The sequence below is a fragment of the Giraffa tippelskirchi genome, chromosome 5, assembly GCF_054371585.1.
Source record: "Giraffa tippelskirchi isolate mGirTip1 chromosome 5, T2T-mGirTip1v1.2.pri, whole genome shotgun sequence".
In the NCBI taxonomy this organism is placed as follows: domain Eukaryota; kingdom Metazoa; phylum Chordata; class Mammalia; order Artiodactyla; family Giraffidae; genus Giraffa; species Giraffa tippelskirchi.
In genome coordinates, this window is record NC_137279.1 from 48,704,017 (window position 1) to 48,720,356 (window position 16,340).

Here is a 16,340-nt window from a genome sequence, read left to right on the forward strand (position 1 = left end):
AACTGCTTAAAGAAGAACTAATATTCTTCAGAGGAAGATAGAAGAATTCATATTCTCTACAAAGTCTTATTGACAGTGACCAGCATTCAATAAAAAATCACTAGACCAAAAATAAATAGTGGATAACTTAAGTGATTGTGATACCGAATTTGAAAATAAAAGTAGTCAGTAGAAACCTGGGTAGCACAGATGTTGGATTTGCCAGACAGAGACTAATGAAACTATCATAAATACGTTCAAAGGAAGATATTAGTCTTTAGTGATTACGCAGACAAGGAATGTCATCAGAAAAGTAAATCAAGTGAATCTTTTTAGAATTTGATAATTATATTAATAGAAATAAAAAGTTCATAAGAAGAGGTTAATGGTGGGTTAGAAATGAAAAAAGAAAAAGCCAGTGAATTTGAAGATAGATTGAGAGAGACCAAGCAATCTGAAGAACAGAGAGAAAAAGATTGAAGCAAAATTAATATAGGGGGCCTAGGGATGCATACAATTAGAAGCCTAGAAAGAGATGAGATAGTAATAGAAAACATTTGTAGCATTGATGGCTCAAGCTATTACATATGATGAAAAACAGATTTAAGAATCCTGGTATATTTCAAGGTTATAAAAAGAACCATGCCTGTTCCACATCTCAACCAAACTACTGAAAATTAAAGATAAAGAAAAAAATGGGAAGCAGCTAGAAGGAGAAAACCATTACATACTGTGGGAAAATGGTAAGAATAACCATTGACCTTTCATGAGAAATCACAGCATGATATCTTTAAAGTCCTGAAAGAAAAAAAAGTCTCTAAACCAAGAATTCTACATCGAATAAAAATACTCTTCAAAATGAAGACCTTTTCAGATAAATGAAAGAGGCCTGAATGCTAAAGGATGTCCACTACAATTCCATTTGGATACTTAGATCTGTATGATAAAGAATATCAGATATGATAAATAAGATTTATAGGATAAGAATAAAGAAAAAAGACTATACTAATCTTTTTTTTTAAGTTTACGTAAGCAACATCTGACTAGTAAAAACAAAAATAAGTGTAATGTGGATTTTATGACATAGGTGGTAATAAAAGATATGGCAATATCACACAAACACTATAAAACCGGTGTATGTAATTATTCTGCTCTAAGGTAACTGCATGTGTGTGAAGTATAAAGTGAGAAGTGGATAGTGCTGGGTATGACATGAGAGGGAGAGAAATAGCATGGTGGTCTTGCTGAGCTGAGAAAACACAGATTAAAGTCAGGGAGGCTGTGGCATCAGAAAGCTGTGGTCCATAATTCTGGAGAGGAGAGAGAGACACTGAAACAGAATTCCAGGGGAAGAGATAGTGTTTCCCCAGTCCTGCATGTTATAAGCACCTTAGATTCAAAGCTAGGACTCCTCTGGAGTCTGATGTTCAGATCTCCAAATTCCTGTGCATTCCAGAATGCATTGAGTGCTACTTCTGTCTGTACGTGTTTCCCTTGAATCAGATTTATTCCTGAAATTCTGTAGAGTCATAAATTCTTTCTAATCATTCATTTTTTATTAATCATCTCCAAATAGTTTTTCTTGTACATAATTTTATGTTGGTCCTCCATTTAGAAAGTTATAATGAAGGAATCTTCTTTTTTACTTGTTTATTTTATTTTTATCAAGTGATGTTTACGTATTTTAGGAAGACTTATCACAAAAACAGCCTTCCTTTGTCCTAGGTCCTTCTCACCTCCAAGTCTCTTTTTCTACAGACAGACACATACAAATCCTTCAGCTCTTTCTTCTGTTGTTTCTTTTATTTATTTTTTATTATTGTATTCATACTACTGTCTCTTGTTATTTAGTTTTAGATATTATCTACTAACTTCCCACCACGAAAGAGATGAGGGTTCGGATCTCTTACACCTATCTCAACCAATCCTTACACTTCCTGTCTTCCCCATGTTATAATTATCACATAGTCTTTCATTAAATCCTGTTCAGTTTTTTAAAAATACTTATACAGATATTATTTATGACTGTGCCATGCTATTTGTTTTATTTGTTTTAATTGCTTTTCTTTTCTTGAACAGCTCTTTGTTTTCCATGGAGTAAGTGACTCCTTTGCTTTGCTTAGTTTTCTGTATAAATCTCACTTTTGTTGTTGTGTCCAACTCTTTGTGACCCTGTGGACTGCAGAGTGCCAGGCTTCCCTGTCCTTCACTATCTCCCTGAGTTTACTCAAGCTCATGTCCATTGAATTGGTGATGCTACTAACCATCTCATCCTCTACTGGCTCCTTCTCTTTTTGCCCTCAATCTTTCCCAGTATCACGGTCTTTTCCATTGAGTCAGCTCTTCAAATCATGTGGCCAAAGTATTGGAGCTGCAGCATCAATCCTTTCAATGAATATTCAGGGTTGTTTCCTTTAGGATTGACAGGTTTGATATCCTTGCTGTCTTAAGGGAATCTCAAGAATCTTCTCCAGTACCACAGTTCGAAAACATCAACTCTTTGGCGCTCAGCCTTCTCACTAGTTTATCCCCAAATTCTCCACTATACATTTAGGAAATTGAACAATTCCTTTCTTTCTCAGACACAATGAATAACTCTCTTGTCTGAGGCTTGCATACTCTCATTCTAGTCTGTAGGCCCACTGTCCAATAAGCCTACTGTACAACTGTCATCCTAGAATTACCTTTCCTCATCATCATGGAATTTAATGTGTTGCTTTCTAGTATTGGATTCTGTGTTTCCTGGATCCATCTGTGTCTTTCTTCTCATTTAGTGGTAGTTGCCTCAGAAAGGTTCCATTGGAAGTAACTATTTCATAATCTTGAATGTCTGAAAAATGCCTTCATTTCTACTCTTATACTTGATGAATAATTTGTCTAGACTGGACATAGTATTATAGATTTGAACTTACTCTTAGAATTTAGAAGACACTGCATTGTCTTCTAATTTACTGTTGAAGCATCTGATGCCATCCTAATTATCAAAGCTTCTGTTATAACCTTCCCTCCTTATTTGGAAGCCTTTAGGATGTTATGTTTATTTCTGGTGTTCTGAAATGTTGTGATTATATGATTTTGTATGGATCATTATTTATTACCTGGGTAGTTGCTTCAATTTTAACCTTTCGCAAAGTTTGTGAGTTTCTATATTAACTTTTAGCTTGCTTTTTGTTTCTCACATCGGAGTTAAAATTAAACCATTTTAATCACTATTCATTTATAAGAAGTCAGTTTTTATGTGGGGATGTCTTGCTATAATTCTTTTTCTTTCTCTGAAATTGTTTTGGATGTTCTTGGCCATTTGTTTTTCCGTATGACTGTTAGGATTATATTATTGGTTTATATACATACAGACACATATAAACACCCCTTCACATATACAAGCTTGTAGACCTTCACTGAATTTAGAGATTAATTTTGGGAAAACTTTGTCTGTAACTTTCAGTCTTCCCATCTATGAATATGGTTTCTGTTTTCATTGTTTTAGGTTTTCTCTTATTTGTGTTAATAAAGTTTTATAATTATGTTCAGGTAAAGGTAAATTCATTACCTTTATTTGTTAGATTTGCTCCTAGATACCTTGTGGAATTTTTTGTTTTGGGGCTATTATAAATGGATAACTGAAAATTTTGCATTTTAATAATTAGTTGCTATTCTTTAGGACCACAATTGATTTTTGTATGTGTATTCATCCTGAAACAAGCAAGCTTGCTAAGCTTTTTTTATTAGTTCAAAACAATTTATAGATTTACATGTATATTTTTCTATATAGACAATCTTATAATCTACAAATAATGACCAGCTTTGTGTTTTGTCCTTTCCAGTCCTTACATTTTTACTTTGCTGTATTTTTTTTCCTATCATGCAGTCAGTGATCTTCAGCACAGTATAAACATTGTAGTAATTGGGAGCTTCTTTGCTTTGTTCCTAGTGTAGTTTTAAATGAAGTAGTATATTTGCTGTAAGCTTTTGGTATGTATTCTTCATCAGATTAAGGAAATTTCTATTTCTGATTGCCATGTTATGGTTGTTAATGTTGTACATTCAAATCATTTTTCTGCATCTGTTGAGTGGATATCAGAGTGTTTTTCCTGTTAATATGATGAGTGACATAGATTGTCCAATGTTAAAGCATACATTCTTTGGATGTAAATGTAACTTTATCATCAAATTGTACTGATATATTTGATCAAATTGCTAGATTGACCATGCTAAAATTTTTTATTGAATTGTTACCTGAGGTTCATATCTAACATTGATTATATCTGAGATTGCAGTATAATTTTCCTTCTCAAATTTTTCTTGTTTGCCTTGTTTTGTATTTAGGTTGTTTTAGCCTTATAAAATGAACAGGGGAACCATGTCCCCCACCCTTACCCATTTTGGATCTAGAACAGTTCTTATAATACTGGGATTATCTCTTCCTTGTGTAATTGGTGGAACTCACTTTAAATCACCTTTGCTTCAGTGAGGTTTTGTTTTCTTCTTATTTTGTTTGTTTTCCAGGTAGATTTTATACTATTGATTCAAATTTTTTAATGGTTATAGGTCTCTTTGGTTTTCTATTTCTTCCTGAGTCAGTTTTGGTAAGTTACATTTTTTTCTATGAAAATTATGTATTTTCTCTGAGTTTTCAATTTTATTTGTATAAAATTGTTCAGATTGTACTCTTTCTAGTTTTAAAATCTCAATTACATGTGTATTTCACCTCTTTCTTCATTCCTAATATTGTTTATTTATGCTTAACTTTTTCTTTGTAAGTTTTGACATAGAGCATTTTACTAAATATTTTCCAGCTTTAGTTAGAATTCTTCTGTGGACCATTAATTATTTATATGTGTGCCTTTTAGTATTCATAGTACAATATTTACTTATTTGGTGTTTATAGAAAGTTTTCTTTTACTGAAGAGTGGATCTATTTGTTAGCAGTTTTTTAGCATTTGTCACGATTATGTTTTGATTTCTCATGGGCCAGTTCTTTTAACTGTTACATATTTGAAATTATGAATCTTTTTCTAACTTTTGGTTGCAGATTTCTGTAATAGGATTAAAGTTGTAAACTTTGTTCTCAAAATTTTAATATTCTTACTAGCTTTATTTCTTTCTGATCTATTTATTATTTAAAAATCCTTACTATGATGTTGAATTTCTTAATTTTCCCTTGTAATTTTCACAACTCTTTTGTAGCTGTGTTGTTTGTTACATATTATTTAGGATTGCTCTTCCATGGTACCTTCTAATTATGTTAATAAATGATTAAAAATCATAATAATCATCTTGGCCTTAGAATCTAGTTTGACTGATAATTAATACAGCTCCCTTAGCTTTCTTTTGTTTAGCATATGCCTGGCATATCTTTCCATCCTTTTTCTTAAAAAACGTTTCTTAGTTTCTATGTCTAGGTGCATTAAACAGATTATTGCTGTTTTTTTAAAAATTTTTTTCATTTTGGTTTTGTCATCTAGTGTGATAATGGTTCTTTTTGATAGGTGAACTTAATCATTTATGAATTTCATCATTAATTTGTTTGTATTTCCTTCTAGTATCTTGTACTGTTTACTATAGATTTTGCTTGTTTGTTTGCATCCATGCTTCTCACCCCCCTTCCTGCCTTTTGTTGTTGGGGTTAAATTTGTTTTTATTTCTTTTTTTCCTTTCTGGAAGTTATACACTCTATTTCAAATATTTTAATGTTTATCTTAAAAATTTTAGCATTTATCATTTATGTAAAATCTAGTTTCCCCCATATTTCTAATCAAAGAAAAAACTTAGTTTATCTTATACCATATACAAAAATTAGCTCAAAATGGATCAAAATCCTAAATGTAAGAGTTAAAACTTACATTTAATGGGCAGAGGGAGAAGTTTTATGATACTGGATTTGGCAGTGATTTCTTGGATATGACAGCAAACAATATACAGCAAAAAAAGGAGATGAATAGACTACATCATCATTAAAAATTTCTATGCATCAAAAGATATAGTTGTTTTAGTGAAATGGCAACCTATACAGTGGGAGAAAATAGTTGCAAATTGTATGTCTGACAAGAGGTTATTATCCAGAACATATAAAGAATTCCTGCAACTCAATAACAAACTAACAACCCAGTTCAAAATATGCAAAGGATTTGAAATGATGTTTCTCCTAAGAAGACAGACGAATGACTCTGCATCACTAGTCATTATGGAAATGCACATCAAAACCACAATGAGATACTGCTTCATACCATGAGGATGGCTACTATAAAAAAAAATAACAGGTTTTGGTAAAGTTGTGGGAGAATTGGAATCTTTGTGCACTGCTGATGGAGATGTAAAATGCTGTAGCCACTGTGGAAAACAGTATAACAGTTCTTCAAAAAACTGAAAATAAAATTACCATATGATCTAGCAGTTCCAATAAGGCATTGCTTATTGCCCTGGTTTCCAATGATTTCTTGATTACATATATCTAAGAATATCTCTTTATTTAAAGGCTCATTTATACATTTAGAAAATGGTTGTTATGTTTTAGCTAGTATTTTTAAGAGTTTTCAAGAATTTTCAAGTTAATCTCAGTACTGCCAAAGAAGTCTGTTCTAGTAACTATTAAGAATGGTACTTTAGGAAATTCAGAGTATTAACCATTATTTTATCTTGAGAATGTTCATTTCTTGATATGTTCTCAAAAACATATAAAAAACTAATTTTCTTTTATTTTGGAATACCTTGAAAGATATATGCCCAGGATCTTTTTTTAGCTGTTGTGTTCTAAGTTATATCTACCTTGCCATAATTGTATGTTCTCTGTTTAGACTCAGTGTTTTGAAGAATATGTTTTCCCCTTTTATAATTTTTTAAAATAAATAAATAGTTTACAGGACATTATTAACATTTATTTAGTTAGATTATCTTTAAAATGTTTTAAAATAATCTCCAAGCTGCTTATAATAGTAGTCAGGTTTTTTTCTGTTTTTTTTCCCCACATAATTAATTGTAAAATTTTCAAAGTTCCACTTAATATATGGCAATGTTGGACAGATACTATCAATAATAAGACTGTTCTAAAGTAAATATTCAATTTGTGGTTTGTGGCTGTGGTGTTCAAATCATATATTTTTACTTTAAGTATAGTCAACTAAGTAACAGCTATAATAAACATTCTATTGTGTTAAAAATCTGGAGAATTTGTTGTTGTGGTGATTATATATATTTTAACTTATATGCACAAGGAGACTAAATTCAGATAATGACAAAATTGTAGTTGTTATAAAATAGTGCTTATTGTGTTTCTATGTAAATATAAACATTGCTAATTAAAATAACTATTTATTTCTAATATATTATGGTTGATTACTAAAAATGTGAACTTCTTCAGGTCCAATCCTCAGTGGCTGTTGGAACTCCAGATTATATCTCTCCTGAAATCCTTCAAGCCATGGAAGATGGAAAAGGCCGATATGGACCTGAGTGTGACTGGTGGTCTTTGGGGGTCTGTATGTATGAAATGCTTTATGGAGAAACACCATTTTATGCAGAATCTCTGGTGGAAACATATGGAAAAATCATGAATCACAAAGTTAGTATATTTTACTATTTTTCACATTAGTGTGGCAAATAATACATATAATAAAATTAAAATGTGATATTTAAAAAGAGAATAACTTTCCAAAAACAGTAAATGATCTAATTTCTATGCTAGTAGGGAACATGACTAACATGAGTAATCAAAATCCATAAATTATTTTTTTAAAATCTATAAATTATGCATAAATTGTTAGTCCTCACCTTATAATTTATCAGAGATGCTAATAAGTAGAAAATTAAATGATCTGTCCAGTAGAGTAACAAAGATCATGAGCAGACAATTTATATCATTACTACTATAGTGTAAGTATAACCATGACTAGAATGCATTTAAAATTCTCAATCTTAATAGTAATAGATACATGAAATCCAAATTAAAATAAGAATGGTATACTTTTTCCCCCTGTCAAAGTGTCAAAGATGAAAAGAAAATAGTACTCTTTACTATAAATGATCCATTGAGAAGAACATTGTTAGACATCATTGATAGGGGTGTAGATTGATATAATCTTTCTGTCAAGAAGTCTGTAAGTATTCATCAACAACCTTAAAAATAAATGGTTAAAACTTTTGGTTGAGCACCTTCAGTACTAAGAATCTACCATAAGGAAATATTCATAGAAAAAAGCTATGCCCAGTATTATTTATGATCATCAAACATTGGAAACAGTCCAGATGCACAGCAGGAAAGAATAAAATTTTAATCTATTTAATACCAAATGAAATAGATTGTACAACAAGAGGGAGACTCGGATTATCAGTCTCAGAAGATTGTGAGTAATTGCAAAAACCTAGAATATGAATAGGAATATCCCTTAAAAGGAGTGATAATCTGTTCTTTTTAATTTCTTATGGTAGTACAGTTGTGATTAATTGTGATATATATAGTTGTTGTTGTTGTTAGTTGCTAAGTCATGTCCGACTGTTTTGTGACCCCATGGACTGTACTCCTCTGTCCATGGGATTTCCCAGCCAAGAGTACTGGAGTGGATTGCCATTTCCTTCTTCAGGGGATCTTCCTGACCCAGGAATTGAACCCAGGTCTCTTGCATTGCAAGTGGATTCTTTACTACTGAGCCACCAGGGAAGCCCCAAATATGTGTATTATGCATACATATATTAGTTTTACAAAGTTGATGCTTTTCTGTCTGGCTGCGAAGATAATCTGCTAAATAGTTATCAAGAGTTTGAAAACAAGAAATAGCTACAAAGTTGTCAATAGCATGTAAAGCATTTCTGATAGAAGTCATTGTACTGTAACTTGGTTGTTGAGAGCACAGATTCTGGAATCAGACAGTTTCAGTTCAAATCCTAGCTCTACCATTGATTATGTAACCTTGAGCAATTGTTTTAACTGTTTCTTTGTTTCCTTTTCTATAAAATTAGAGTAATACAATTGCTCTGAGGATTAAATGAGCTAAACAAGTAACATACTTCTAGTAGTACATATTACATTCTTTACAAATGTTCAGTATTAATCATTAGTGTGTGACGTATATGAATGTTATCAATCACATGTACTATTGAAATATTGGGTCAAAGTCTGTTACATTTAGTGAATTCTTTTTATTTTGACAGCGTTTAAGGTGTTTTTGCATTTAACTTACTCTTTCTATAGTACATGTATGACTAAGTTACATATGAAAAGTTCTTTTAAGAAAATGATCCTTTTAAATTTATTCTTGAATCTCCTTTAGTGTCAGTACTTTGTACCAGTACATATTTATTAGATATTTTTAAAAGAACATATATTTTTAAGAAGGTCGGCGTTAGCGTCAACCTACTTAATAAATTAGTGATTTATATTTTGTTTCTATTATTCTCTATTTAGGAGAGGTTTCAGTTTCCCCCTCAAGTGAGTGATGTGTCTGAAAATGCTAAGGATCTTATTCGAAGACTCATCTGTAGCAGAGAACATCGACTTGGTCAAAATGGAATAGAAGACTTTAAGAAGCACCCATTTTTCAATGGAATTGATTGGGATAATATTCGAAACTGTGAAGCACCTTATATTCCAGAAGTTAGTAGCCCAACAGATACGTCGAATTTTGATGTGGATGATGATTGTTTAAAGAATTCTGTGAGTATGATTGTTTAAAGAAGTTCTGTCTCTCTGATTTTTCAAAAAATATGGTTATAAAGTAATTTTATAGGCCACCTTACCATTTATCATTTCAGTAGTTGTCAAGGCACATGTAGACCTTGAAAAAAACTGCTTGCCTACTGAATGAGATCTGAAACAAGAGGGCAGAGCATCTCCTTGTTCAGCTCTGGCTGGGAGCATATGTGTAGGGCAGTGCAAATTTTTCTTTGCTCTGCAAGTGTCTGAAAATAACTACAAAAGTATTTGTGAATATTGATTTGGGGTTACAAAGAAATTTTAACAACTAGGCAAATTCACATATATGGAATACATGAATAATGATTGAATTATTGTACTCTCAGTATCCATCAGACTTTAAATCTTTCTTTTCTTTTTATTAGAATTCTACAGTAGCAATGTTTATGGTCTAAATTTTTTATCACTAAACATCTAGACCAAACTTATTAGTGTTTGTAAATTGATCAATCACCTAATTCCTGTTGACAGTGAATTTTTATAGCCCAGTCTACAGTTTATAGTTATTCATTTTTTTACAAGATGTTTCTTCCTCCTTTAGGAAACGATGCCCCCACCAACACATACTGCCTTTTCTGGTCACCATCTGCCATTTGTTGGTTTTACATATACCAGTAGCTGGTAAGTTTGAAAAGTTAACGTGATTTGGATAATTTAAAGCAAATTAAAAATGAATTGAGATTTTAAAAAATATAATGCATAAGAGAGCCTTGTAAGTAAAAAAAATTTTTTTTTAATAGGTTGAAGCTGCTTCTGGGAAAAGTTAGACATTACAAAGTGAATAAAACTTATTAATATAAGGATCTTAACTCATTTGAGGGGGAGACATTATAGAACACAAAGAGAGCTCAGAATCTGTTAGCAATGGGGCAGGAATTAGAAGAGTCTTGGGCTATTGAGTAGATACTCCTTGTCCAAGGTAAGGAGCAGCGGCTGCACTTTGCTGGAGCAGCCGTGAAGAGGTAACCCACGTCCAAGGTAAGAGAAACTCAAGTAAGACAGTAGGTGTTGTGAGAGGGCATCAGAGGGCAGACACACTGAAACTATAATCACAGAAAACTAGCCAATCTGTTCACACGGACCACAGCCTTGTCTATCTCAATGAAACTAAGCCATGCCGTGTGGGTCCACCCAAGACAGAGGGGTCACGGTGCAGAGGTCTGACAGAATGTGGTCCACTGGAGAAGGGCATGGCAAACCACTTCAGTATTCTTGCCTTGAGAACCCCATGAACAGTATGAAAAGGCAAAATGATAGGACACTGAAAGATAAACTCCCCAGGTCGGTAGGTGTCCAATATGCTACTGGAGATCAGTGAAGAAATAACTCCAGAAAGAATGATGGGATGGAGCCAAAGCAAAAACAATACCCAGCTGTGGATGTGACTGGTGATAGACGCAAAGTCCGATGCTGTAAAGAGCAATATTGCATAGGAACCTGGAATGTTAGGTCCATGAATCAGGGCAAACTGGAAGTGGTCAAACAGGAGATAGCAAGAGTGGATGTCGACATTCCAGGAATCAGCGAACTACGATGGACTGGAATGGGTGAATTTAACTCAGATGACCATTATATCTACTACTGTGGGCAGGAATCCCTTAGAAGAAATGGAGCAGCCATCATGGTCAACAAGAGAGTCCGAAATGCAGTACTTGGATGCAATCTCAAAAACGACACAATGACCTCTGTTCATTTCCAAGGCAAACCATTCAATATCTCGGTAATCCAACTCTATGCCCTGACCAGTAACGCTGCAGAAGCTGAAGTTGAACGGTTCCATGAAGACCTACAAGACCTTTCAGAACTAACAGCCAAAAAAGATGTCCTTTTCATTATAGGGGACTGGAATGCAAAAGTAGGAATTCAGGAAACACCTGGTGTAACAGGCAAATTTGGCCTTGGAGTACAGAGTGAAGCAGGGCAAAGGCTAATAGAGTTTTGCCAAGAGAACGCACTGGTCATAGCAAACACCCTCTTTCAACAACACAAGAGAAGACTCTACACATGGACATCACCAGATGGTCAACACCGAAATCAGATTGATTATATTCTTTGCAGCCAAAGATGGAGAAGCTCTATACAGTCAGCAAAAACAAGACCGGGAGCAGACTGTGGCTCAGATCCTGAACTCCTTATTGCCAAATTAACTTAAATTGAAGAAAGTAGGGAAAACCACTAGACCATTCAGGTATGACCTAAATCAAATCTCTTATGATTATACAGTGGAAGTGACAAATAGATTTAAGGGACTAGATCTGATAGACAGAGTGCCTGATGAACTATGGACAGAGGTTCGTGACATTGTACAGGAGACAGGGATCAAGACCATCCCCATGGAAAACAAATGCAAAAAAGCAAAATGGCTGCCTGAGGAGGCCTTACAAATAGCTGTGAAAAGAAGAGAAGTGAAAGGCAAAGGAGAAAAGGAAAGATATACCCATCTGAATGCAGAGTTCCAAAGAATAGCAAGGAGAGATAAGAAAGCCTTCCTCAGTGATCAATGCAAAGAAATAGAGGAAAACAACAGAATGGGAAAGACTAGAGATCTCTTCAAGAAAATTAGAGATACCAAGGGAACATTTCATGCAAAGATGGGCTCAATAAAGGACACAAATGGTATGGACCTAAAAAAAGCAGAAGATATTAAGAAGAGGTGGCAAGAATACACAGAAGAACTGTACAAAAAAGATCTTCATGACCCAGACAATCACGATGGTGTGATTCACTCACCTAGAGCCAGACATCCTGGAATGTGAAATCAAGTGGGCCTTAGAAAGCGTCACTACGAACAAAGCTAGTGGAGGTAATGGAATTCCAGTTGAGCTATTTCAAATCCTGAAAGATGATGCTGTGAGAGTGCTGCATTCAATATGCCAGCAAATCTGGAAAACTCAGCAGTGGCCGTAGAACTGGAAAAGGTCAGTTTTTGTTCCAATCCCAAAGAAAGGCCATGCCAAAGAATGCTCAAACTACCGCACAATTGCACTCATCTCACACGCTAGTAAAGTAATGCTCAAAATTCTCCAAGCCAGGCTTCAGCAATACGTGAACCATGAACTTCCAGATGTTCAAGCTGGTTTTAGAAAAGGCAGAGGAACCAAGGATCAAATTGCCAACATCTGCTGGATCATAGAAAAAGAAGAGAGTTCCAGAAAAACATCTATTTCTGCTTTATTGACTATGCCAAAGCCTTTGACCATGTGGATCACAATAAACTGTGGAAAATTCTGAAAGAGATGGGAATACCAGACCATCTGATCTGCCTCTTGAGAAACCTGTATGCAGGTCAGGAAGCAACAGTTAGAACTGGACATGGAACAACAGACTGGTTCCAAATAGGAAAAAGAGTACGTCAAGGCTGTATATTGTCACCCTGCTTATTTAACTTATATGCAGAGTACATCATGAGAAACGCTGGACTGGAAGAAACACAGGCTGGAATCAAGATTGCCGGGAGAAATGTCAATAACCTCAAATATGCAGATGACACCACCCTTATGGCAGAAAGTGAAGAAGAACTAAAGAGCCTCTTGATGAAAGTGAAAGAGGAGAGTGAAAAAGTTGGCTTAAAGCTCAACATTCAGAAAACTGAGATCATGGCATCTGGTCCCATTACTTCATGGGAAATAGATGGGGAAACGTGGAAACAGTGTCAGACTTTATTTTTTTGGGCTCCAAAATCACTGCAGATGGTGATTGCAGCCATGAAATTAAAAGACGCTTACTCCTTGGAAGGAAAGTTATGACCAACCTAGACAGCATATTAAAAAGCAGAGGCATTACTTTGCCAACAAAGGTCCGTCTAGTCAAGGCTATGGTTTTTCCAGTAGTCATGTATAGATGTGAGAATTGGACTATAAAGGAAGCTGAGCACTGAAGAATTGATGCGTTTGAACTGTGGTGTTGGAGAAGGCTCTTGAGAGTCCCTTGGACTGCAAGGAGATCCAACCAGTCCATCCTAAAGGAGATCAGTCCTGGGTGTTCATTGGAAGGTCTGATGTTGAAGCTGAAACTCCAATACCTTGGCTACCTCATGCGAAGACCTGACTCACTGGAAAAGACCCTGATGCTGGGAAGGACTGGGGGCAGGAGGAGAAGGGGACAACAGAGGATGAGATGGCTGGATGGCATCACCGACTCGATGGACATGGGTTTGGGTAAACTCCGGGAGTTGGTGTTGGACAGGGTGGCCTGGCGTGCTGTGATTCATGGGGTCGAAAAGAGTCAAACATGACTGAGTGACTGTACTGCACTGGGCTATTGAAGGAATATTTTCTAAGTGCCAAACATCAGACTTTCAACCCATCATTCATAGCCCTTTTTCCTCTGACCCTTATTCTACTCGTATCTTCTCTTTCCGCCTTGTGAAAGTAAAAGTCGCTCAGTTGTGTCTGACTCTTTGTGGACATGGACATGTATGCATGGACTACACAGTCCATGGAATTTTCCAGGCCAGAATACTGGAGTGGGTAGCCTTTCCCTTCTCCAGGGGATCTTCCCAACCCAGGGATCCAACACAGGTCTCCCACGTTTCAGGCAGATTCTTTACCAGCTGAGCCACAAGGGAAGCCATCTTTCCTCCTTACCATTCCTTAAATTTCGTTGAGAATGATTATAGTCACTCCTTGTGTGCTTCTCAGTTCCTTGACTATCTCCTTCTATGACATTGGTTTTGATAAGTTACCATTCCTTATTACAACTCAGTTTTCTGCCTGTACCTGTGCAGTTCAAATTGTCTAGAGAAAAATATCTGAGTACTCTTACTAGTCTCACTTTAAGTTCATGATTACCAGTCCCAAGTGCCCCTTATCGCTGCCTGGCAAATATGCTGTGTTACCCTAGTGTATTTACTCTTCACTTCCTAGGTAACTATTTCCTACTTTATACTTTTTGTGTGAAATCTGTCATTCTTACTCTCACCTGATGACCTCGCTTCCTCTTTTACAGAGATTGAAGCAATCAGCAGACAGCTTCTAGAAGCCCCATCACCTCATTTACTGCCTGCATACCTCTAGACCCATATAATCTTCTTTATATGGATGACTATGTGAGCTCCTGAGCTAGGGCCCATCCCTTCTGTCCCTTCTTGCTTACGCTAGTGCATTGCTAACTGTTACATCATAAATTTTCCCCTTTGTGTAATTTGCATAACAGATCATTTCCATCAGCTCACAAAATGCAGGCTTTTCTTTTATCTTAAAGCAAAATAAAAAAAATCTCTCTTAATCCAACTTTCTTTACCTGCTACCAACCATTTTTATGCTCTTCAATATAGCAAAATTACTTCAAACTGTTGCCTGGACTTTTTCCATTTTTCTCATCCTCTTCTTTCTTGGTACCATTCCAGTCAAGTTTGTGCTCCCATCATTTGACACAAACTGATTTTTAGTGATGTCACCACTGGCCTCCATGGTGCTAAATTTGATGGTCATTTCGTTGGTCCTAGTCATCCTTACTTGCCCAGTCTCATCTCCTTGTCACAGCTCCTTCCCATTACAACACTTTCCAGAATACTTGCCTCATTTCTCCTTGTCTTTCTGTCCACTCCCACTCATTTTCCACATCCCTCCTAATTTCCTGTGGCCTGTGGCTTCGTCTTTGGATCTTTTCCATTTATACTCTCTCATGCTCCCCTAGGTGGTATTTGCTGATGACTCTTAAAATGTATTTTTCCAGCGGAGGCCTCCCTTCTACTTAAAATCTCTCTTAATCACCTACTTCAGATGTTTATAACGTCATTTCTTAGATTTCTCTGAACCTGTCTGATTGATTCTGCTAAACCATAAGTCAGAGTATGTCACTCACCTGTGCAGGACCAATCCTCACTGCCCCTACCTCCGGTGGCTTCATATCTTAACTCCCTTTATCTTTCTCGTTTTATTTCCTACTACTCTGCCCTTGCTCACTTTGCAGCCCCACAGATTTCCTTTCTGGCCTATGAGCATGCCAGAAAACTCTTGCCTCAGGACTTCTGCACTTCTTTTTTTCTTGTATTAAGTTTATTTTATTGAAGTACACTTGATGGTGTGTTTGTACTTCTGTTCCATTTGCTGGAAATGCTCTTTCCTCTCATATTACCTTGGCAGGTCTGCTTATTTTTTCTGGACTTTTTCAGGGTTACTTTCTGAGTGATGACTTTCCTGACCACCTTATCTACATTTTAATTTACTCCGCCTCAATACTTCATTTCAAAAGGCAGAAAGGGGAAAAGAAGTTTCCTTCCTTTCCTGTTTTTTGTTTTCTTCTTAGCGTATTAACACTGCCTTGTACTGAGTATTTTCCTTGTTTGTTTATTTTTGTCTCTACCACTGGAATAAAAGCCTCTATATGGGTACATTTTATCTGTTTCACTCACTGCTGAATGTCCAACACTTCAAATGTTTTTAATTAAATTGTATTGAGTTAAAGCATTTCACTTAAAAATTTTTAATCAAAGTATATAGTTGATATACAAGTTACAGATATACAATATACTAATTCACAATAGTTAAAGTTATACTCCATTTATAGTAATTATAAAATATTGGCTATATTCCTTGTGTTGAGCAGTGTATCTTTGCTTATGAAGCATTTTATATAAGTAGCTGATGAAAGCATTTTATAATTCCACAGAGGACCATGGTTGGTGCTTTTGATTGCTGTTTCACTTAGATCATCACATTGTTTTAAGCTACCA

The 16,340-nt window shown here is 35.2% G+C and overlaps 1 protein-coding gene across 10 annotated transcripts in view; it reads left to right on the plus strand.

Moving 5' to 3' along the window:
* CDC42BPA (CDC42 binding protein kinase alpha) overlaps positions 1-16,340 on the plus strand; it is a 292,824-nt gene that overhangs the window by 140,972 nt on the left and 135,512 nt on the right. For all 10 annotated transcript variants that reach the window (XM_081486909.1, XM_081486911.1, XM_081486910.1 and 7 more), the window contains 3 exons: positions 7,337-7,537; positions 9,377-9,625; positions 10,206-10,285. In XM_081486909.1, the coding sequence (XP_081343035.1) occupies positions 7,337-7,537; positions 9,377-9,625; positions 10,206-10,285 (530 nt within the window). The remainder of the gene's footprint in view (positions 1-7,336; positions 7,538-9,376; positions 9,626-10,205; positions 10,286-16,340) is intronic.